Source organism: Trachypithecus francoisi, unplaced genomic scaffold (genome assembly GCF_009764315.1).
Source record: "Trachypithecus francoisi isolate TF-2019V2 unplaced genomic scaffold, Tfra_2.0 Contig01665, whole genome shotgun sequence".
In the NCBI taxonomy this organism is placed as follows: Eukaryota; Metazoa; Chordata; class Mammalia; order Primates; family Cercopithecidae; genus Trachypithecus; species Trachypithecus francoisi.
In genome coordinates, this window is record NW_022681447.1 from 13,767 (window position 1) to 28,458 (window position 14,692).

The 14,692-nt window shown below is 57.0% G+C and overlaps 1 protein-coding gene across 1 annotated transcript; it reads right to left on the bottom strand.

Annotated features, from left to right (window-relative positions):
* Positions 1 to 4,933: 4,933 nt before the first annotated feature.
* TBC1D28 (TBC1 domain family member 28) lies at positions 4,934 to 11,407 on the bottom strand. The gene is made up of 9 exons (XM_033196238.1): positions 11,291 to 11,407; positions 10,342 to 10,422; positions 10,037 to 10,159; positions 9,592 to 9,701; positions 8,254 to 8,302; positions 7,138 to 7,258; positions 6,983 to 6,987; positions 6,345 to 6,439; positions 4,934 to 5,898 (listed from the first exon to the last, which is right to left on the bottom strand). Exons 1-8 carry the CDS (start codon positions 11,405 to 11,407, stop codon positions 6,353 to 6,355), a joined length of 693 nt encoding a protein of 230 aa, XP_033052129.1. The 3' UTR covers positions 4,934 to 5,898; positions 6,345 to 6,352.
* Positions 11,408 to 14,692: the final 3,285 nt, after the last annotated feature.

Consider the following 14,692-nt stretch of genomic DNA (forward strand, 5'->3'; position numbering starts at 1 on the left):
GAATATAACTCTGGTCTCTCCTACAGCCAGCTCTGCATGAATTACTCTTTCTCTATTGCAATTCCCTTGTCTCAATAAATCGGCTCTGTCTAGGCCGTGGACAAGGTGAACCTGTTTGGCAGTTACAGGGGTACCCCTGCTTTCCTGGGGTGTCCACCACAGAGTGTGGAACACAGGTGTGTGGGCCTTTCTGGCTGCTACCTGTGGTTTGGCCAAGCCCTGCCTCCCCCATGTCCCCCTGGGCTCCATCCTGTCTCCACTTGCATTTAGGGGTGGCTGCTGCTCTGGGAACATTAGAATCCAGAAGAGAGATGGAGCCACATTAGTTTTTTTCAGGCATCTTTCTAAATGTTTGTATCCAGTGAATCTCCCTTACTCACTGTGGCATTGCCTTTCTAAGCAATTACCTCTGTGCCTGCTGCTAAAGAACTTCTTACAGCAGCCCTGGGCACTACCATGGGCATTAGGTCCTGTGTTTGATGTGCTTTTGTGATTTTACTTTGTTAGAACCAAATACTTACATGATGGGTTTGGGAATCTCTCTTCTTTTACCTCCCGATCCAATAAGAAATTCAGGAAACCAGTTTGTGACAAACTGCATCTGGCCACTAAGGGAGCCACTGGATGACCCCAACACATTCACACCAGTGTATGAAAACTTGCCTGCATTTTGGAGAAGATAAATGGGCTTTCCCTCTTCAGATGCTTGAAGGGAGCGCTTTGAGCCGAGTAGAACGTGACCTCCCTCCAGCCCCGGGGCCCTCGGTGGACCTGGGGGGCCGGGCAGGCACTGGAACCTCCCTGGATGTTCCCTCCTGCACCAGCACCACTGCAACATAGAGACCCAAGTGTGATTTATTTTGGCTTGGTGTGTATCCTTTTCATTGTGTAAAACTGCTGTTCTTTTGACAGTTCAGAAGACTGTTTTATTTACTATAACTTTGAAAACAAAAATTGTAAAAAAACATTCCCATGACTGTGCTGTAGTTGGAGACTTTATTACCAACATATTTACACCTTCCTTTCCCCTCTCATTTTCAGGAGCTGTTTCAGGACTCCTCCTGCTCCCCTAATAACTTGAGTCTTTCCCATGTCATAATAAAGCTACATTTTCTTCTGAAAACTGGCAGATTCTCCCTTCCTAACACAGACAACCGAGGAGAGGGTGGCAGGAGGGAGAAGAGCAGCCAGGGCACACCGGCCTGCATGGGGGCGTCCCTGGTCGGAGTCAGTGGCCAGAGCTGCAGCCTGCCTTTGTGCCCAAAGTCTTGTCTGGGTGTCAGGAAAGCCACGCACTCACATTTCACCCCTTTCTGTGACCGGCTCGCTGTTCGATGACCCTCGTTCCTTCTTTTTGAGCAGGAAGGTGTCATCTAGGACTCTGTCCTTGGGTGTGCACGAAAGTCACCTGAGGCCCTTGGCCTACAGGAATCCTTGCCAGCCTTGGATTGCAAGACCCAGGCTATGGTACAGCAATGTGCATTTTGTAGCAAGCTCCCTGCTTGATTGGCGAGTCACAAATGGAAAGAAATACTATAATCAGTGGAGAGAAGATGTGCACAACTATTCAAGCGCATGGTTCTCTGACAGATCACAAGGTGAGGGTGGACCTCTATGACGTCGTCTCCCAGCCACCCCCACATATTTCCCCTCCCCTCAGCAGGTCAGGAGTCTCCTGCTTGGCCTCATCTTCGATTCTGAAGCCTCTGAGTTCTGAATAGTTCTGCCCCCTCCTTTTTCAGATGCCTCTGTGGCAAACCTTTGTTATTTGACTTTCTTTGCATGAAAACACCAAGAACACCAGAGAACACCCTGGGTTTCAGACTTAGTCCTGTCTCCTCATATTAAATAGAGCCATTGTTGTGTTCCCCTGGGGGAAGCTTCACTCTGCCTGGGTCCTCAGACCTTCCAAGCAGCAAAACTCCATTTCTTCAGGACAGGAATAGGAAAACTCTGTGACTGAGACATTCCATGCAATACTGAACATCGTCCACTTTCACACCTTCACTCTCAGAACTACACCTTCTGGCTGTCAGAGAGTCAGCACTGGTATACTGGTTTACTGGTTTCCAGTAGAAAGCGTAACATTTATCTTGTAAAACAAACCACCACTTCAGGGTAACTGAGCGATCCTAAGCCCAGTTGCTTCCGAGTGGCGGCTGACATAGTGAGAACAGTTAGTTCCCTGATCAGAGGCCATGGCTCCATGTCCCTCACTGTGAATAGGGTACCCTGGTCACAAGCAATGCCCTGTGGGCTGCTGTGATGGCAACAGGCAGGGCCAGCGAGTCTGTGTCCAAGTAGGGGCTCCCTGCAGTGAAGGCCGATCTCAGCCCTCTCCACAGTGCGGACAGCCTGCCCACAGGTGGCCAACCGGTCCTCCTGGGAAACAGTGCCAGCCCAGGGATCGACCAAGTCTCTCATCAGCAGATGGGGCACTTGGCAGTGGTGTCGGCCCGGTCAGCCTGGTCAGGGCACAAGCAGGATGCTGAGCCTCTTAAGTCTCATTCCTGTCTGATGGCCACTTTGTCCGTGGGCCCATCCAGCAAGCATGGTGGCCAGGGAAAGGAGCTGACTCCATCCACCTGGCGTGCCGTTTTCCCCACCTCAGGATCAAGAGCATCCTCTGCAGGGATTCTCTTTGGTGGGAACATGGGAATGTAGATGAAACTATCTTCACAGTGTGAGCTGCTGAGGCAATGACTGCAGGGCGCCCCCGCCCTCTGGGAAGCCGAGCTGGAAGGCGCTTGGCAGTGGTGCCTGCTGTGGCTGCAACAGGGGCTAGGCTGCAGGACAAGGCTTCCAGGAGGGGGGTGGTGCGGCAGGCAGGGCTGCGAAGCCTCCAGGTGCCATGTTGGCATAGTGGACTAGGGCACTTGGGGCGCTATTGGGCCAGGCTACGGGGTGCAGACTGCCTGCACTGCAGCAATGAGGCCGGGAAGAGGCAGCAGTGTTCACAGCTGTTGACCCCCTTGAGCCAGCCCCCAACATCCTCATCACTGCACGGGCTCAGCGTCTCTGGCCTGGCTTACCCAGGTTCTCTGATGTGAATCCTTACAGCATCAGGGCTTGCAGTGCCCTGGTCCCCTGCGTGGTCACCTGGAGGCCTGCGGTGCCCCTCTCCTCCTAGGACTCGGGTTGAAGCCAGGTCCCACTGAGCCTGGGACTTGGGCCCTGGAGGAGGGACTCTGACCCACAGGTGGGGTCAGGGGCCCCAGGGCATGCTGCTGGCTGGCTGGGGTTGTGGGAACCCCATGCTCAGCCTTCCCTCCTGAGGCCTTGATGGGACCAAGTCCCCCATTGAATGGGATTTCTCAAGGCCCACAAGCCAAAAATATAAAATAAAAATAAAATAGCAATAAAAACCAAGGTCCAGCAGCCATCTGGGGCTGTAAGGCAGCTGGGCGGGTACTGCCTGGGCTCCTTCCATTCCAAGGTCTTCTTCTACCGAGGGGAGTCACAGGCAGGTGCCACCTTGCTGCTGGGGTGTCTCTTGACCGGCCTCTTCTCTGTTCTAAGCCAGGGCAGGGCCTGGTGTCAGGGTCCCAGTGGGCTCACTGGGTGGGGTCTGTCTTTTTGTTCCAAGGCTGTCCACAGATGATGGAGAAGTGACAGAGTCCCAGGAGCCATGCTCAAAATGGCAGCACAGGAAACATGGACTCCCGACATGCAGGTCTGTGTGGAGCTGTGGCATAGCGTTCCCGGACAAGTGTTTCCGTGTAATACAAAGCCTGACCTCACCGGGGGACAGGCTGCCCTCATCTTGAGCTTCTGGGCCCCTCAAAGAGTGGCTTGCTGCCCTGGGTTCTGGGGAAGCCCCCTTGTGCTGCTGGGCCTCAGCCTCGGTCTTAGGGATAGTCCTGTCCAGCCAGGCTGGGGGAGGACAAGGCTTTTGTCCCAGGAGGACTGATGGCATGAGCTCCTGGAGCTGAGCTGGTGGGGTGGGGAGGGCCAGTCTGTCCCCCTCACAGAGGGGCCCAGTGCCAGGGGTCACCCTCGAGGACCCTCACTCCATCTTAGCCGAAAAAAAGAAACAACATCTTCACCAAGCCCATCAGGTCCCTTCAGGGTGGGCCCCACAGACCTGGGCCTCTGGAGTCCTCGGGGTCCTTGTGTGGCCCCCTGGCCTGACACTGAGGATGATGCCCTTGCAGGCTGCTGATCCCAGGGCGAGGGCTGTGTGTAGCCTGGGGTGGGGGAGCTTTCAGAGCACCTTGCATGGGGGCCTGTCTCCACAGCAGGTGAGAAGTAAATGGCCACAGCTTCCCCTCTGCCCTCCAGTCCGTCCACCCCATGCCAGGGCCAGACCGATCCCATGCCCAGCTGAACTCTTGGTGCTGGCTCTGCGTCAGGGCTTCCCCCATCCCCTCTGCCCAAATCCTCTCTGGGTCAGGGACACTGATTCTCTTGTCCCCCTGGCTTATTGTCCTGACACCCTTGGAGGGGCACTCAGGAGTGAGGGGCCCTTGCTGCTCTCTGAGGTTGCTTGGAGGTGGGGGTGGGGGCTTCCACAGCTGGGTCTGACTGCCCCAGTGCCCTTCAGGGCCCTTTGAGGGGGTGAGGGGGACAATGTGGAAAGTCGGGAAGGGGTGTTATGGGGTCCTGCCCACAACCCCTGTCTGTCCACACAGCATGTCCAGCACACACACACATGTGCTCAGCGCCTGCCCTGAGGACCGGCAGACCCATTTGAGTTTCTTAGAGTAGAGGAAGAAGAGGTGCAGGAGGAAGGCCAGGTAGGAAGGCTGGTGGGGCCTGGGCACTCCCCACCACTGACTGTCCCAGAGGGTGACTTGGGAGGGGACCCGGTGCTGGGGCTCACCTGGGGGTGGCAGGTCCCAGTGTTTCCTTGTGAGTTCCTTCATGGAGGTTTGAAGGTTCCGAGGACTGCGTTGTCCTCCAGGGCCCAGCTCTGACAGAGTCGCTCCTGAAACTCCCAGACGGTGCTCCAGGAAAGCTTCATGAGGCGCTCTAGGGACAGGGTAGGCATCAGGCCAGGAGGATTCCCTGTGGGGGATCTGTGCCTGCACCCAATTTCAACCAGGCCCACCTCCCACTAGGTGGTGCCTGGTCCTTCTTGGCCACCCTGGGATCCAGCTGTGCACAGGAGGTGACAGCTGGGGAAGGCTAGGCAGGGAAGTGCTCACCACACTCCTGACTTTCATCTGGGTCATGTCGAGGGTGGACTCAGTATGATCATGCCTTGCCCAGCCCACCAGGCCAGACCCCCCTATCAGGACAGAGGAGAGAGTCATGGGGACAGTGGGAGGACACTTCCCTCAAGCCAGTTGGGATCTGTCCTGCGTGTTCCCTCCCCTGGTCACCCTTGGGCACACAGGACTTACCCCTGTGTATTTTGAATGATGCATGCTCCATGGCTGTCAGTACCCGCTCGCCCTCCAAGATAAACACATCCCACAGTTGCAGGGTGAGCCCGAAGGATTTCTGTGGGGACAGCAGGTATGGGAGGACCTTGCCTTTCCAGGCTGGGGCTGGTGGCCTGAGCAGGGCCCACCCTGGAGTCCTGGGGACCCCTCTCCATGGGATGAGACCCTCCCATAAGACTGAGTCAGACAAGGTCCTGTAGCTCCTCATGGGGGGGCTCATCTCAGCAGCGCTGCGGCTTCCGGAAGGAGGGACTTCCTGAGGATTTGGGGCTTCCTGGGGTCCTCCCAAGTCGGGTCCTGCCCTAGTCTTCCCACGAGGCTGGGCCTGAGTCCTGGCCTCTGCCATGGGATGCCCCTCTTGGGCAGGGCCTGGCTTGTGAGCCCTGCAGGAACCTGCCTGTGCCTCCTGCGACCTGGGGGTGAAACAGGTCCTCCTGGGGGAGCTGGACCCCTGGGCTGAGGGAGCCGGGCACTGCATCCCTGGGCTGGCGTCTCCCTGTGCCTCCTTACCCTACCAATGAAACACCAGAGGAGCCTCATCAACGTGGAACCCTCAGTGCACAGCCCTTCCTTGCCCTGAAGGGAGGAGCAGAGGTGCTCAGGGCCCCCTGGGCTACCCTGAAGTCCTCCCACTTTCAGTCCCCTCTGCAGACTCTTCTCCAAGCAGCAGAACCCAGGGCAGTGGCCAGGGATCCCCCAACCCCTGCCCCATACCCAGAAGCCCGATGGACACACTTCCTTCAGCCCTGCTCAGCCAGAGCTTGGCCCTGGTCCCAGTGCCTCTGCCTCCCTCAGGGCAGGAAAAAGAAACCCAACTCCGAACCCACGGAGAATCCCCATCCCAGGTCAGGCCATGGCTGGGACTTGGCCTCTTGTCAGCTCCATGAGGGACTCGAGCTGCCCCTGGCTCTTGGACCCAGGGCCTCTGGGGAGGAGCAGAGGGTGTCGTCCACTCACCAGGTATCTCATGATCTTTGGGAAGGACTTGTGCAACACCTGCTCCTGGTGTGATAGGAGCCTCCAGAGCCAGGCAGTATTTGGGCTGTAGAATACTGAGAAGCCCCCAATCCATCACCCCATCAGAGTCCACTCCCAAGAGCTGGGTAGTGGCAGAGGACCCTGGGCCCTGAGGCCTCCCTGCCTCCTATCTGGTGACCCCGTCACACGGTCTCAGCCCTGGGGAGGAGGGCCCTAGCTGGAGGTGGTGCCCAGTGGCATCCTGGGCTGAGGTGCCAGGAGAGCAGGCCTGCCTTTGATGCTTTGGGACAGGGCAGAGGCAGGCAGGTGCCAGAGGTGAGAACGGGGTGGGTGCTGGGGGCTATGTGGTCATCTCCTGGATGTGATGTCAGGCTGTGGGACATGGGATGCATGGGGGACATTACCCTCTGGGCTTCATCGGCCCATTCGTGGGCAGGGAGAGTGGCTGGCAGCGCAGCCAGCTGGGAGGCAAGAGGACACTCAGGGAGTTGAGCAGTGCCTGCACAAAGTTGGGACTGGCTTCAGGGAACAAAGGCCAGCCAGGGGGAAGTATCAATGACCTCTGCTATTGGAGGTGAAAGGCATCTGACTTGAGGTAAGAGGGTCCCTGTCCAGACCCAGGCTGCTGTGGGACCCTCAGCAGGGACATCCTGGAGGCTCCAAACAAGCTGGGATGCAAGTAAGGCGCCTTGCCAGGAAGTCAGGATCGCCAGCCAGGGTGGCCGTCCCCTGGCGTGGCTGTGTAAGGCCCCAGGGGCAGCTGTCCACCTACCCTGCAGGGAGTGCCCCTCACCGACCAGCAGCTGGGCCAGCACCCAGAAAGCATCTTCCTCCAGCAGATACAGGAGGAGGATGGCAGTGACGTGGCTCAGGTCCCTGTGGTAGCCCACCTCCTGCAAGAGCCAGAGTCACCGTGGAAGGGTGTCACCTGGGAGGGCTGAGGCCACCTGGGAGGACTCATGTCACCAGAGATGGCAGAGGTCCTCAGGGACACCTGCCTCAAACCCCCGGGGATTTGGGGTGGGCATGAGGACTCAACAGGTCATGCACGACTCAGTTGACAAGGAGCCTGGGGGTACTCCTGCAGCGAGCGTCCAAGCTCACATGGCCTGAAAGAGCACAGGCAAGGATTGTTCATGCCCCCTCCCCTGGGCCAGGCTGGGGAGGCCACTGTGCCAGGCCTGGAGCAGCACCTGTGAACTCACCTGCCACGAGGGCAGGCAGCGGGGCACTGACCACCACACAAAAGGTCCTGCAACCGCCCAAGGGCTGCCTGCCAGGCACAGGAGGGCGGCTGGGTCCAGACCCCGTGTGGGCAGCCCATGGAGTCGGCTCAGCAGCTCTCCCTGCCTGGAATGGTCTGGAAAGTGGGAGTGGCGCAGGAGCAGCCACCTGGGTGACACCCTCCCTGTGTGCTGCACTCCTATGGCGTTCAGGCAAAGGGAAAATTGGATCTCTGACTGGTTTCTGGTGAAGAAAAGGCTTCCTCAGGATGCAAACTCATTTCATGACAAAAGCCTGATCCATCAGGCACCTCAGCAACTTGTCAAACCTGTCTCCTGTGAGACCATCTGCATGTGACCCTGCCAAGCTCCTGGGCTTCGGGACAATGCCAGGAGGGGAAGGTCATTTCTTCATCTGAGACGTGGTGGTTGGGTCCAGATGACACCAAGAGTCAAGACCTCAACCCTTTTCTGTCTCAGTTTGACCCCTTGTGCCGCCCCCTTGCTTGGGTGTCCACACCAGCAAGTGAGCTTGAGTTCTGCCTACTACGTGCTGGTGGGTCACGAACACTGAATTTTCAAGAAGTGTCGACACCCCCAAGAGACACCCATGCCTGTGAATATGGGCACAGGGCCCAGGAATATCGCTGCCCGGGAATACTCACGGGGTTATATGCAGAATAGGCCATGAGGATGTCACATAATTCCTGCTGCCTTGAAAAGAGGGAAAAGAGGGTTTTGTTTGTTTTGCACAGATGCTGTCAGTTTCATTTTCTCTATATACCTGGACAACAAACACAGTTCTGGGTTCAGATGATCCCCCAAATAAGCAGTGAGCTCTTCAGGACACCTGAGTTTTTAGGAGTTTTTTCAGTAAAATCCACATTCCTTGCAATGCAAATATCACAGGTGTACAGTTGGATCAGTGATCATTTTCACTCTGGTTGATTTTTTCTTCCCCCTTTTCTCGGTTTGCACACACAGAAGTCCAGTCTTTGGAACGTGCAGTTCTACGGTTCTGAACCAATGTGCAGAGCCTCCCGTCCACCACTGCAGCCCCTCCCAGAGCAGCTCCTTCATCCTCCAAGTCCCCAGCATGTCCCCTTGCAGCCAACGTCTCCCGGCTTCTTCACCCCCTGGCCATCCTGACCTGTTCTCTGTCCCTATGGTTTGCTCTTTTTCAGAATGGCTGATGAATTGGAATCCTACGGTGGTAGCCTGTGGGGTCTGGCTTCGTTCCCTCAGCAATACACATCTAAGATCCACCCATGCTCCTGCGGGCATCAGGGGTTCATTCCTTTTCCTCACTGAGTCATCTTTGTCTGAAGAGTGGAACCCCCTTTCTCCCCAGTATCCCTTGTTGAAGATCATCTCAGTGGCCTGCGGGTGTGAGTGACAATCAAGCAGTGAATGTGGCATGTGGGTTTTATTTGCACGTCAGTTTTCAAACCATTGTGGTCAATATCTGTGACACTTTGGGGATGTGCGGTATGAGGCCACTGAGCTTTATGAGCCACGGCCCATCTGACTTCCAAAGTGCCCTGTTGTGTGCCCACCAGTCATGGATGAGCGTTTTCAGGGCCCCGCATCCTCCCTGGTATTTTGGGCTGTCAGTGTTGCCCGGGAAGGCTCCCAAGCCCCGCCATCCTGCCGCCTTCCCATGGGTCCCTACCCTGGCTCATTGTGGGGCATGGAGAGCACTTTTCACCATCTGCGTGATTTTTTTTGTTTTTGTTTTGTTTTGTTTTGTTTTGTTTTGTTTTTTCTGCCTTCCATCTCCTTGGGAGCCACCTGGGTTCTGTCCCCACATGTCCCAGCCCGGCCCAGGGCTTACAGCCCGGGAGGTGCTCAGTCTATAATGCTGGCTGCTGCCTGGGCCAGGAGAGCCCTTGGCAGCTCTGTCACTTTTCCTGGGTGACCATGGCCTCTGCCCTGGGGAAGCCCTCATCCCTCTGGATCGCCCCCATCTTCCCTGGTACCCCTGCAGCCCCCATAGGCCTTACCTGACTCCAAATCTTTGTATGAACATCATGTGGTTCTGTAGGGTGCTGCTGACATCTAGCTGGATGCGGTGGATGATCCTGGAGGACCTCTTACCCTTCTCCTTCATGACCTGTAGGGCAGGGCTGAGAGGAGGAAGCAGCCTTAGAACAGACAAAAGACTTCCTGCCCCTGACGGCAGTCATCCCACAGTCAGCACTTCTGGAAGGAAGGGAGGAAGGTTTCCTCCTGCAGAAAGCTCCTTTTTGCCTTGTTTCTGAAGCCAGGGAGGGTCAGCAGAGCCCAGTGCACCTGCGGTGCCTGAGTCCCCATATGTGCCCAGCATGTGCGTCTGACCACAGCCCCCACCTCCAACCCAGGCTCGACGTTCCTTCCAGCTGGAGTCCTGGGTTCCTGACATGGTCTGGCCTGTTTGTCCTGCCCTAGCCGAGTGTGGGAGGGCTGTACCCTGTATTCCCCTGGGTTCTCAGCCTTCACTTTGTCAATGTCTGGCAGGAGTGACCATGCCTGGCCCCACACCACCAGGGAAATGCCTTTGTACATTTTGAGACAGCTACAGACAGAAGAACACTCCAGTGAGACAGGACATGGGGTGACTCGGGGAGGAAAGCTGGCGAGCAGGTCTGCTATCCTATGGTGAGGATGGGATGCCACCCACCCACTGAGAGGCAGATGGTGCCAGGTCACAGCCATGGGTGCCTGTCTCCTGGCTCTGCAGAGAGCAGTCACGGGGGCCATTCCCTCCACATTACTTTCTTGCTGCTCCCATATTTTGTCCAGTCTGCAAGCATCTTCAGCCACTTGTCAGTGTGTTTTATTTCCTGCTGTCTTTGCTGTCAAATGAGCCATGATGGAGTTAGCGGAGCTGCCAGGCCTCTGACAGTGGCCCATGGATGCTGGGTCCTGGGCTTTGGGGCCCTGAAGAGACCCAACCTGAAGGAGCCAGGAAAGGGCAGACCCCAGGGGCTGACACCCTCTGAAGGAACCAGAGCTGGAGGTCTGGACTGGTGATGCCAGGACACACCATCCTCAGGCCACAGACGCCCCAAGTGTTAGTTGGGTCCCAGCCTTCAACTGCAGACTTGGTGCAAATGGGCAGTGGACTCTGAGCCAGGACTGCAGTTCTTGGTTTGAGTTTTGGTCAAAGCCTCATGGGAACAGAGTCCAGCCAGAATGGCCGCCCCTCCCAGTGACAGCCGCGGCCCTCTCACTATCACCCAGGCCCACCAGCCGCCACCTCTGCCTCACCGACCACCCCTGATTCCCCATCCCTGGAGCAGCGTCCCATGCAGCAGGCACAGGCTCTTACCTTCACCTCCAGGGCACTGACAGGGACAGCTCCCTCTCACTGTAAGGCAACCCAGGCAGAAGCCATCCTCCTGCCTAGGGCAGGAGCCATCCCCCTCCCTGAGAGGGCCCCAGGGAAGGACCAGCCCATCCCCATCCACCCTAAGTCTCAGCCTGGGACAAGGCACAGAGAAGGAAGGCAAGGGCCGCCCTGTGGAGCTGACACCTGCGAGGCACCAGGACCCTGGAGAAGAGGGAGCTCGAGGCTGGCCTAGCAGGAGCCACTTGGGGTGCCTCAGGCTGCACAATGGGGCTGCGCCTCCTGGGCTGGAGGCGGCACCCTCTGTGGGAGCTGAGAAAGTCCAGTCCTGAGACAGGATGGGTGCTGCCCAGGGTGGGTGGCCGAGCCCTGACTGACAGCAGTGCCTTGGGAGTGACCACATCACCCACCAGAGTCCGGGGAGCCTGGCCTGAGAGCTGCCCAGTGCCCTGAGGACGCACCTGGAGCCCATCCCAGCTGACACTCCCCATGGGCCTTGCAGGGTCTGACCTCCCAGCGTGCACCTGCCTCTGCCTGCGCCCTGGCCGCTGACCCTGCCTGTTCCCTTCTTCTCTCATCCTGCCCGACCCAGAGACTGTGACCCTCCCTCTGGCCACCCTGGCCCTTCTTTGACCCTTTTCTGTCAGAGCTGAATGAGACTTCCCTCCCTGATCCATCCACACCTCTGCCTTGGCCACTCTCTCACTGGGGTGCCCAGTGCTGCTGGGGAGAAGCCTTGGGTGACAAGGGTGACCAAGGGCCCTGCAGGCAGTGGGGATGGCCCTACCACCCCGCCTCAAGCCTCAACCAGTTCTCAGGGCAGTCGGCCTTCAGCCCTCAGCCTCCTCCCAGCCACTGCAAAAACCAGGACATGGGGTGCCTGACTGTCCTCCCCCTACTGTCCTGCCTGCCCCTACTCCACCTCCCCCATTCCTCCTCTGCAGTGCTGACTGAGCCGGTGGGAAGCAGAGTCTCTGGAGGGCCACACAGAGCCTTGGGGACTGACCAAGTGCCCCCACTGAGGGGTCCCAGGTGGGCCATACTTCCCTGCCCACCCCACATGGACCATACTTCCCTGCCCACCCCACCTGCCATGGGATTCTTTGGGGGATGTAGGTATGCAAAATAATGTTGGGGGTGCAGGGTGAATATTTCAATGTACATTATCATGTATTATATTACTGTGTAAATGCTTCTAAGAATAGTTAAGTAACTTAAGGTTTGCATGCTACTCAAAAGATAGCTTTAAATGCTAATAAAAAATGGATGCAAATGAAAAGTCTCTCTTGCTGTGGTCCAGGGAATCTTTCTTTCAGAGAGACTTGCAGCTTTGAGCTGGAGCTGCCCTCTCCTTCCTGTCCACTGTACACCCCCACAACACACACACATGTACATACACACATGCACACACACACATAGGCATGCACACACCTGCACATACACACACACTGTGCATCATGCCCTCACTAAGGAGGCATGGAAGTGAATGTGTGTCTGTAAGGAAATGAAGACAGCTCAAGCCCCTGGTTCCCTGGGGATTTGCACAGATGCTCTCCCTGCAGACCATTCTTTGGTCTCTTTCTCTCTCTTAGTGAAAGAGAAAAGCAGAGCCTCAGCAGGTACCTGGCTGCTTAGCGCTCAACCCAAGGTCACAAGCTTCCTCAGGAGCCTGGTGAGATGGGGGCGCCACAGAGCCTCCCAAACCGAGGGGGCAGCGTTCAGTGGAGCCTCGAGCTGAGGAAGGTGATAGGCGGGACATCTCTGTTCATTAGACACAACCACAATGCAGTGAGGAAGGGCAACCGCCTAAAGTTTTATTCTCCAGGAGGAGGGGCTCTCGGGGGCTCTAAGCAGGAGGCACAAGGACTTTATTGCACATGTGGTTAGGTGATGACGACCTACAGCTGCACTGGGAACTGGGACCCAGAGTGCCACTACCTCCTGCTCTGTCTCTCTCTTCCTCTCTGCCTCCTCTGTCTTTCTCTTCATCTCTCTTTTTTTTTCTCTCTCTCTCTCCATCTCTTTCCCTCCTCCTCTTCCTCCTTGCCCCTGTTCCAGCACCTAGGACTCTCTCTTGGGTGTGTTCACACACAATGCCAAGGCTGCCATCTATCAGGGCACCCTCACAGGGCACCTCCACCTTCCATCACCCATGGGGTTGAGGGTCCCAGGTATGACTGCGCTCTCCTGGGTGGGCATGCTGTGCTTGGGGAGGCAGAAGCTGCGGGTCTCCACTGGCTTAGGTGATGTGCCCACAGGGCTGCCGGCTTTCATCTCGTGATCTGCAGAGGTGAGAGTGGAGGGTGTGGGCCAGGCCTTGGCCCTGCACTGGGGTAGGGGTGATGGTGTGGGCAGCCATACTCTCCCCTGACCCAGGAACTAAGGGCAATCACCAGGCTAGGATCACCAGGGGGACCCAGGCGGGTGTCAGTGTCCCTCACTTGCTTACCAGAACCTGTGCTGGGGCAGGGGTGGGCAGGCAAATCTTGGCTCTCACTTCTGCCCAGCCCCAAGCCTGCCATGCCCACCAAAGAGACACCTCCTCCAGGGCTTAGCCCTGATGGCCCTGCCTCCTGAGAACCCCTAGCTCAGGCAAGCCCGAAGGCCGGCACCCCACACCCACCCTCCCGGGTGCCACTCTCCTGGGTATCTGCCTGCCAGGATGTCTTAAACTGATTTTATCAAGCTACAGCGAATAACAGGGATGAGCCCCAGGCCTGAATAACAGGGATGAGCCCCGGGCCTCTCCACTTAGAAGCAGCGGCAGTGACAGGACTGAGGGATGGCCCGAGGCTTGTCACCCAAGCAGCAAGAAGGGTGAAGACCCCAGTTTCATGCATTCACCCTGGGAAGACTTGGCCGGACTTTGACAGGGCCTTGAGCAGGGCTGGCAGGAGCAGGGACCCCCGCTCTTCTTGAGGAAGCAGGCCACCACCATCAGGAAGCAGCAGAGGACAGCACACAGGCAGAGCCCCAGCGTGCTGTAGACCAGGGCCAGCTGATCCGCACTCAGCTTCAGCCCCAGGAGAGCTGCAAGACAGCATGAGACCCCTCTCTGCAGTGCCTTCTCCTCTTCCCCTCCTTAGGCTCAAGCAATCCACATGGCCCCAACCCACCCTGCTGTGAGCCTGTCTGGCTCCTGGAGAGGCTGGGCTCCTTTCCTGACCCTGAGGCTGGCTGGGATGCTCTCTGGGTCCTAGAGGAAGTTGATCCACTCCCCCATCCTGGTGGCAACTTCCCAAGGCTTCGAAGCTGGACAATGTGAGCGGGTCCAGGATTAATAAGTCCAGGATTAATCTGTTACAAAGCTGATGAATCTCTCACTGGCCCTGGGTTTTGAACTCACATTGCAAGCAGAAGGCTCACATTGCTGTTGCCAGAGAGTGGACTCATTCCACAATGGGGGTCACCCACGCTTGCAGCAGATGCTTAAGATCTGAGCACTGGAGATACAGGTCCTAGAAAGACAGAGAGACTTCCTATATGGAGCTTACCGTCTGGGGGAGCCGACCACCTGACCATTCCATGGGGAAATAGACAGTCACAGTGCGACAATAGCCTGCAGGAGGGGTGCACAGAACCCTGGCAGCTCATCCTGGGGAAGGTGCTCTAGTCTGGGAAAAGGCTTCTCAGAGAAAGGGGTCTGTTTAATTTTTACTTTTTCATCATCGGAAGAGCACACTGTTTAAGTGTTCAGCTTGATGAACTTTTACCCATGGGTGCACTCAGGCTCAGCCCCCAGACAAATCTGGACGAAGACCAAGTTCATGCCTAGC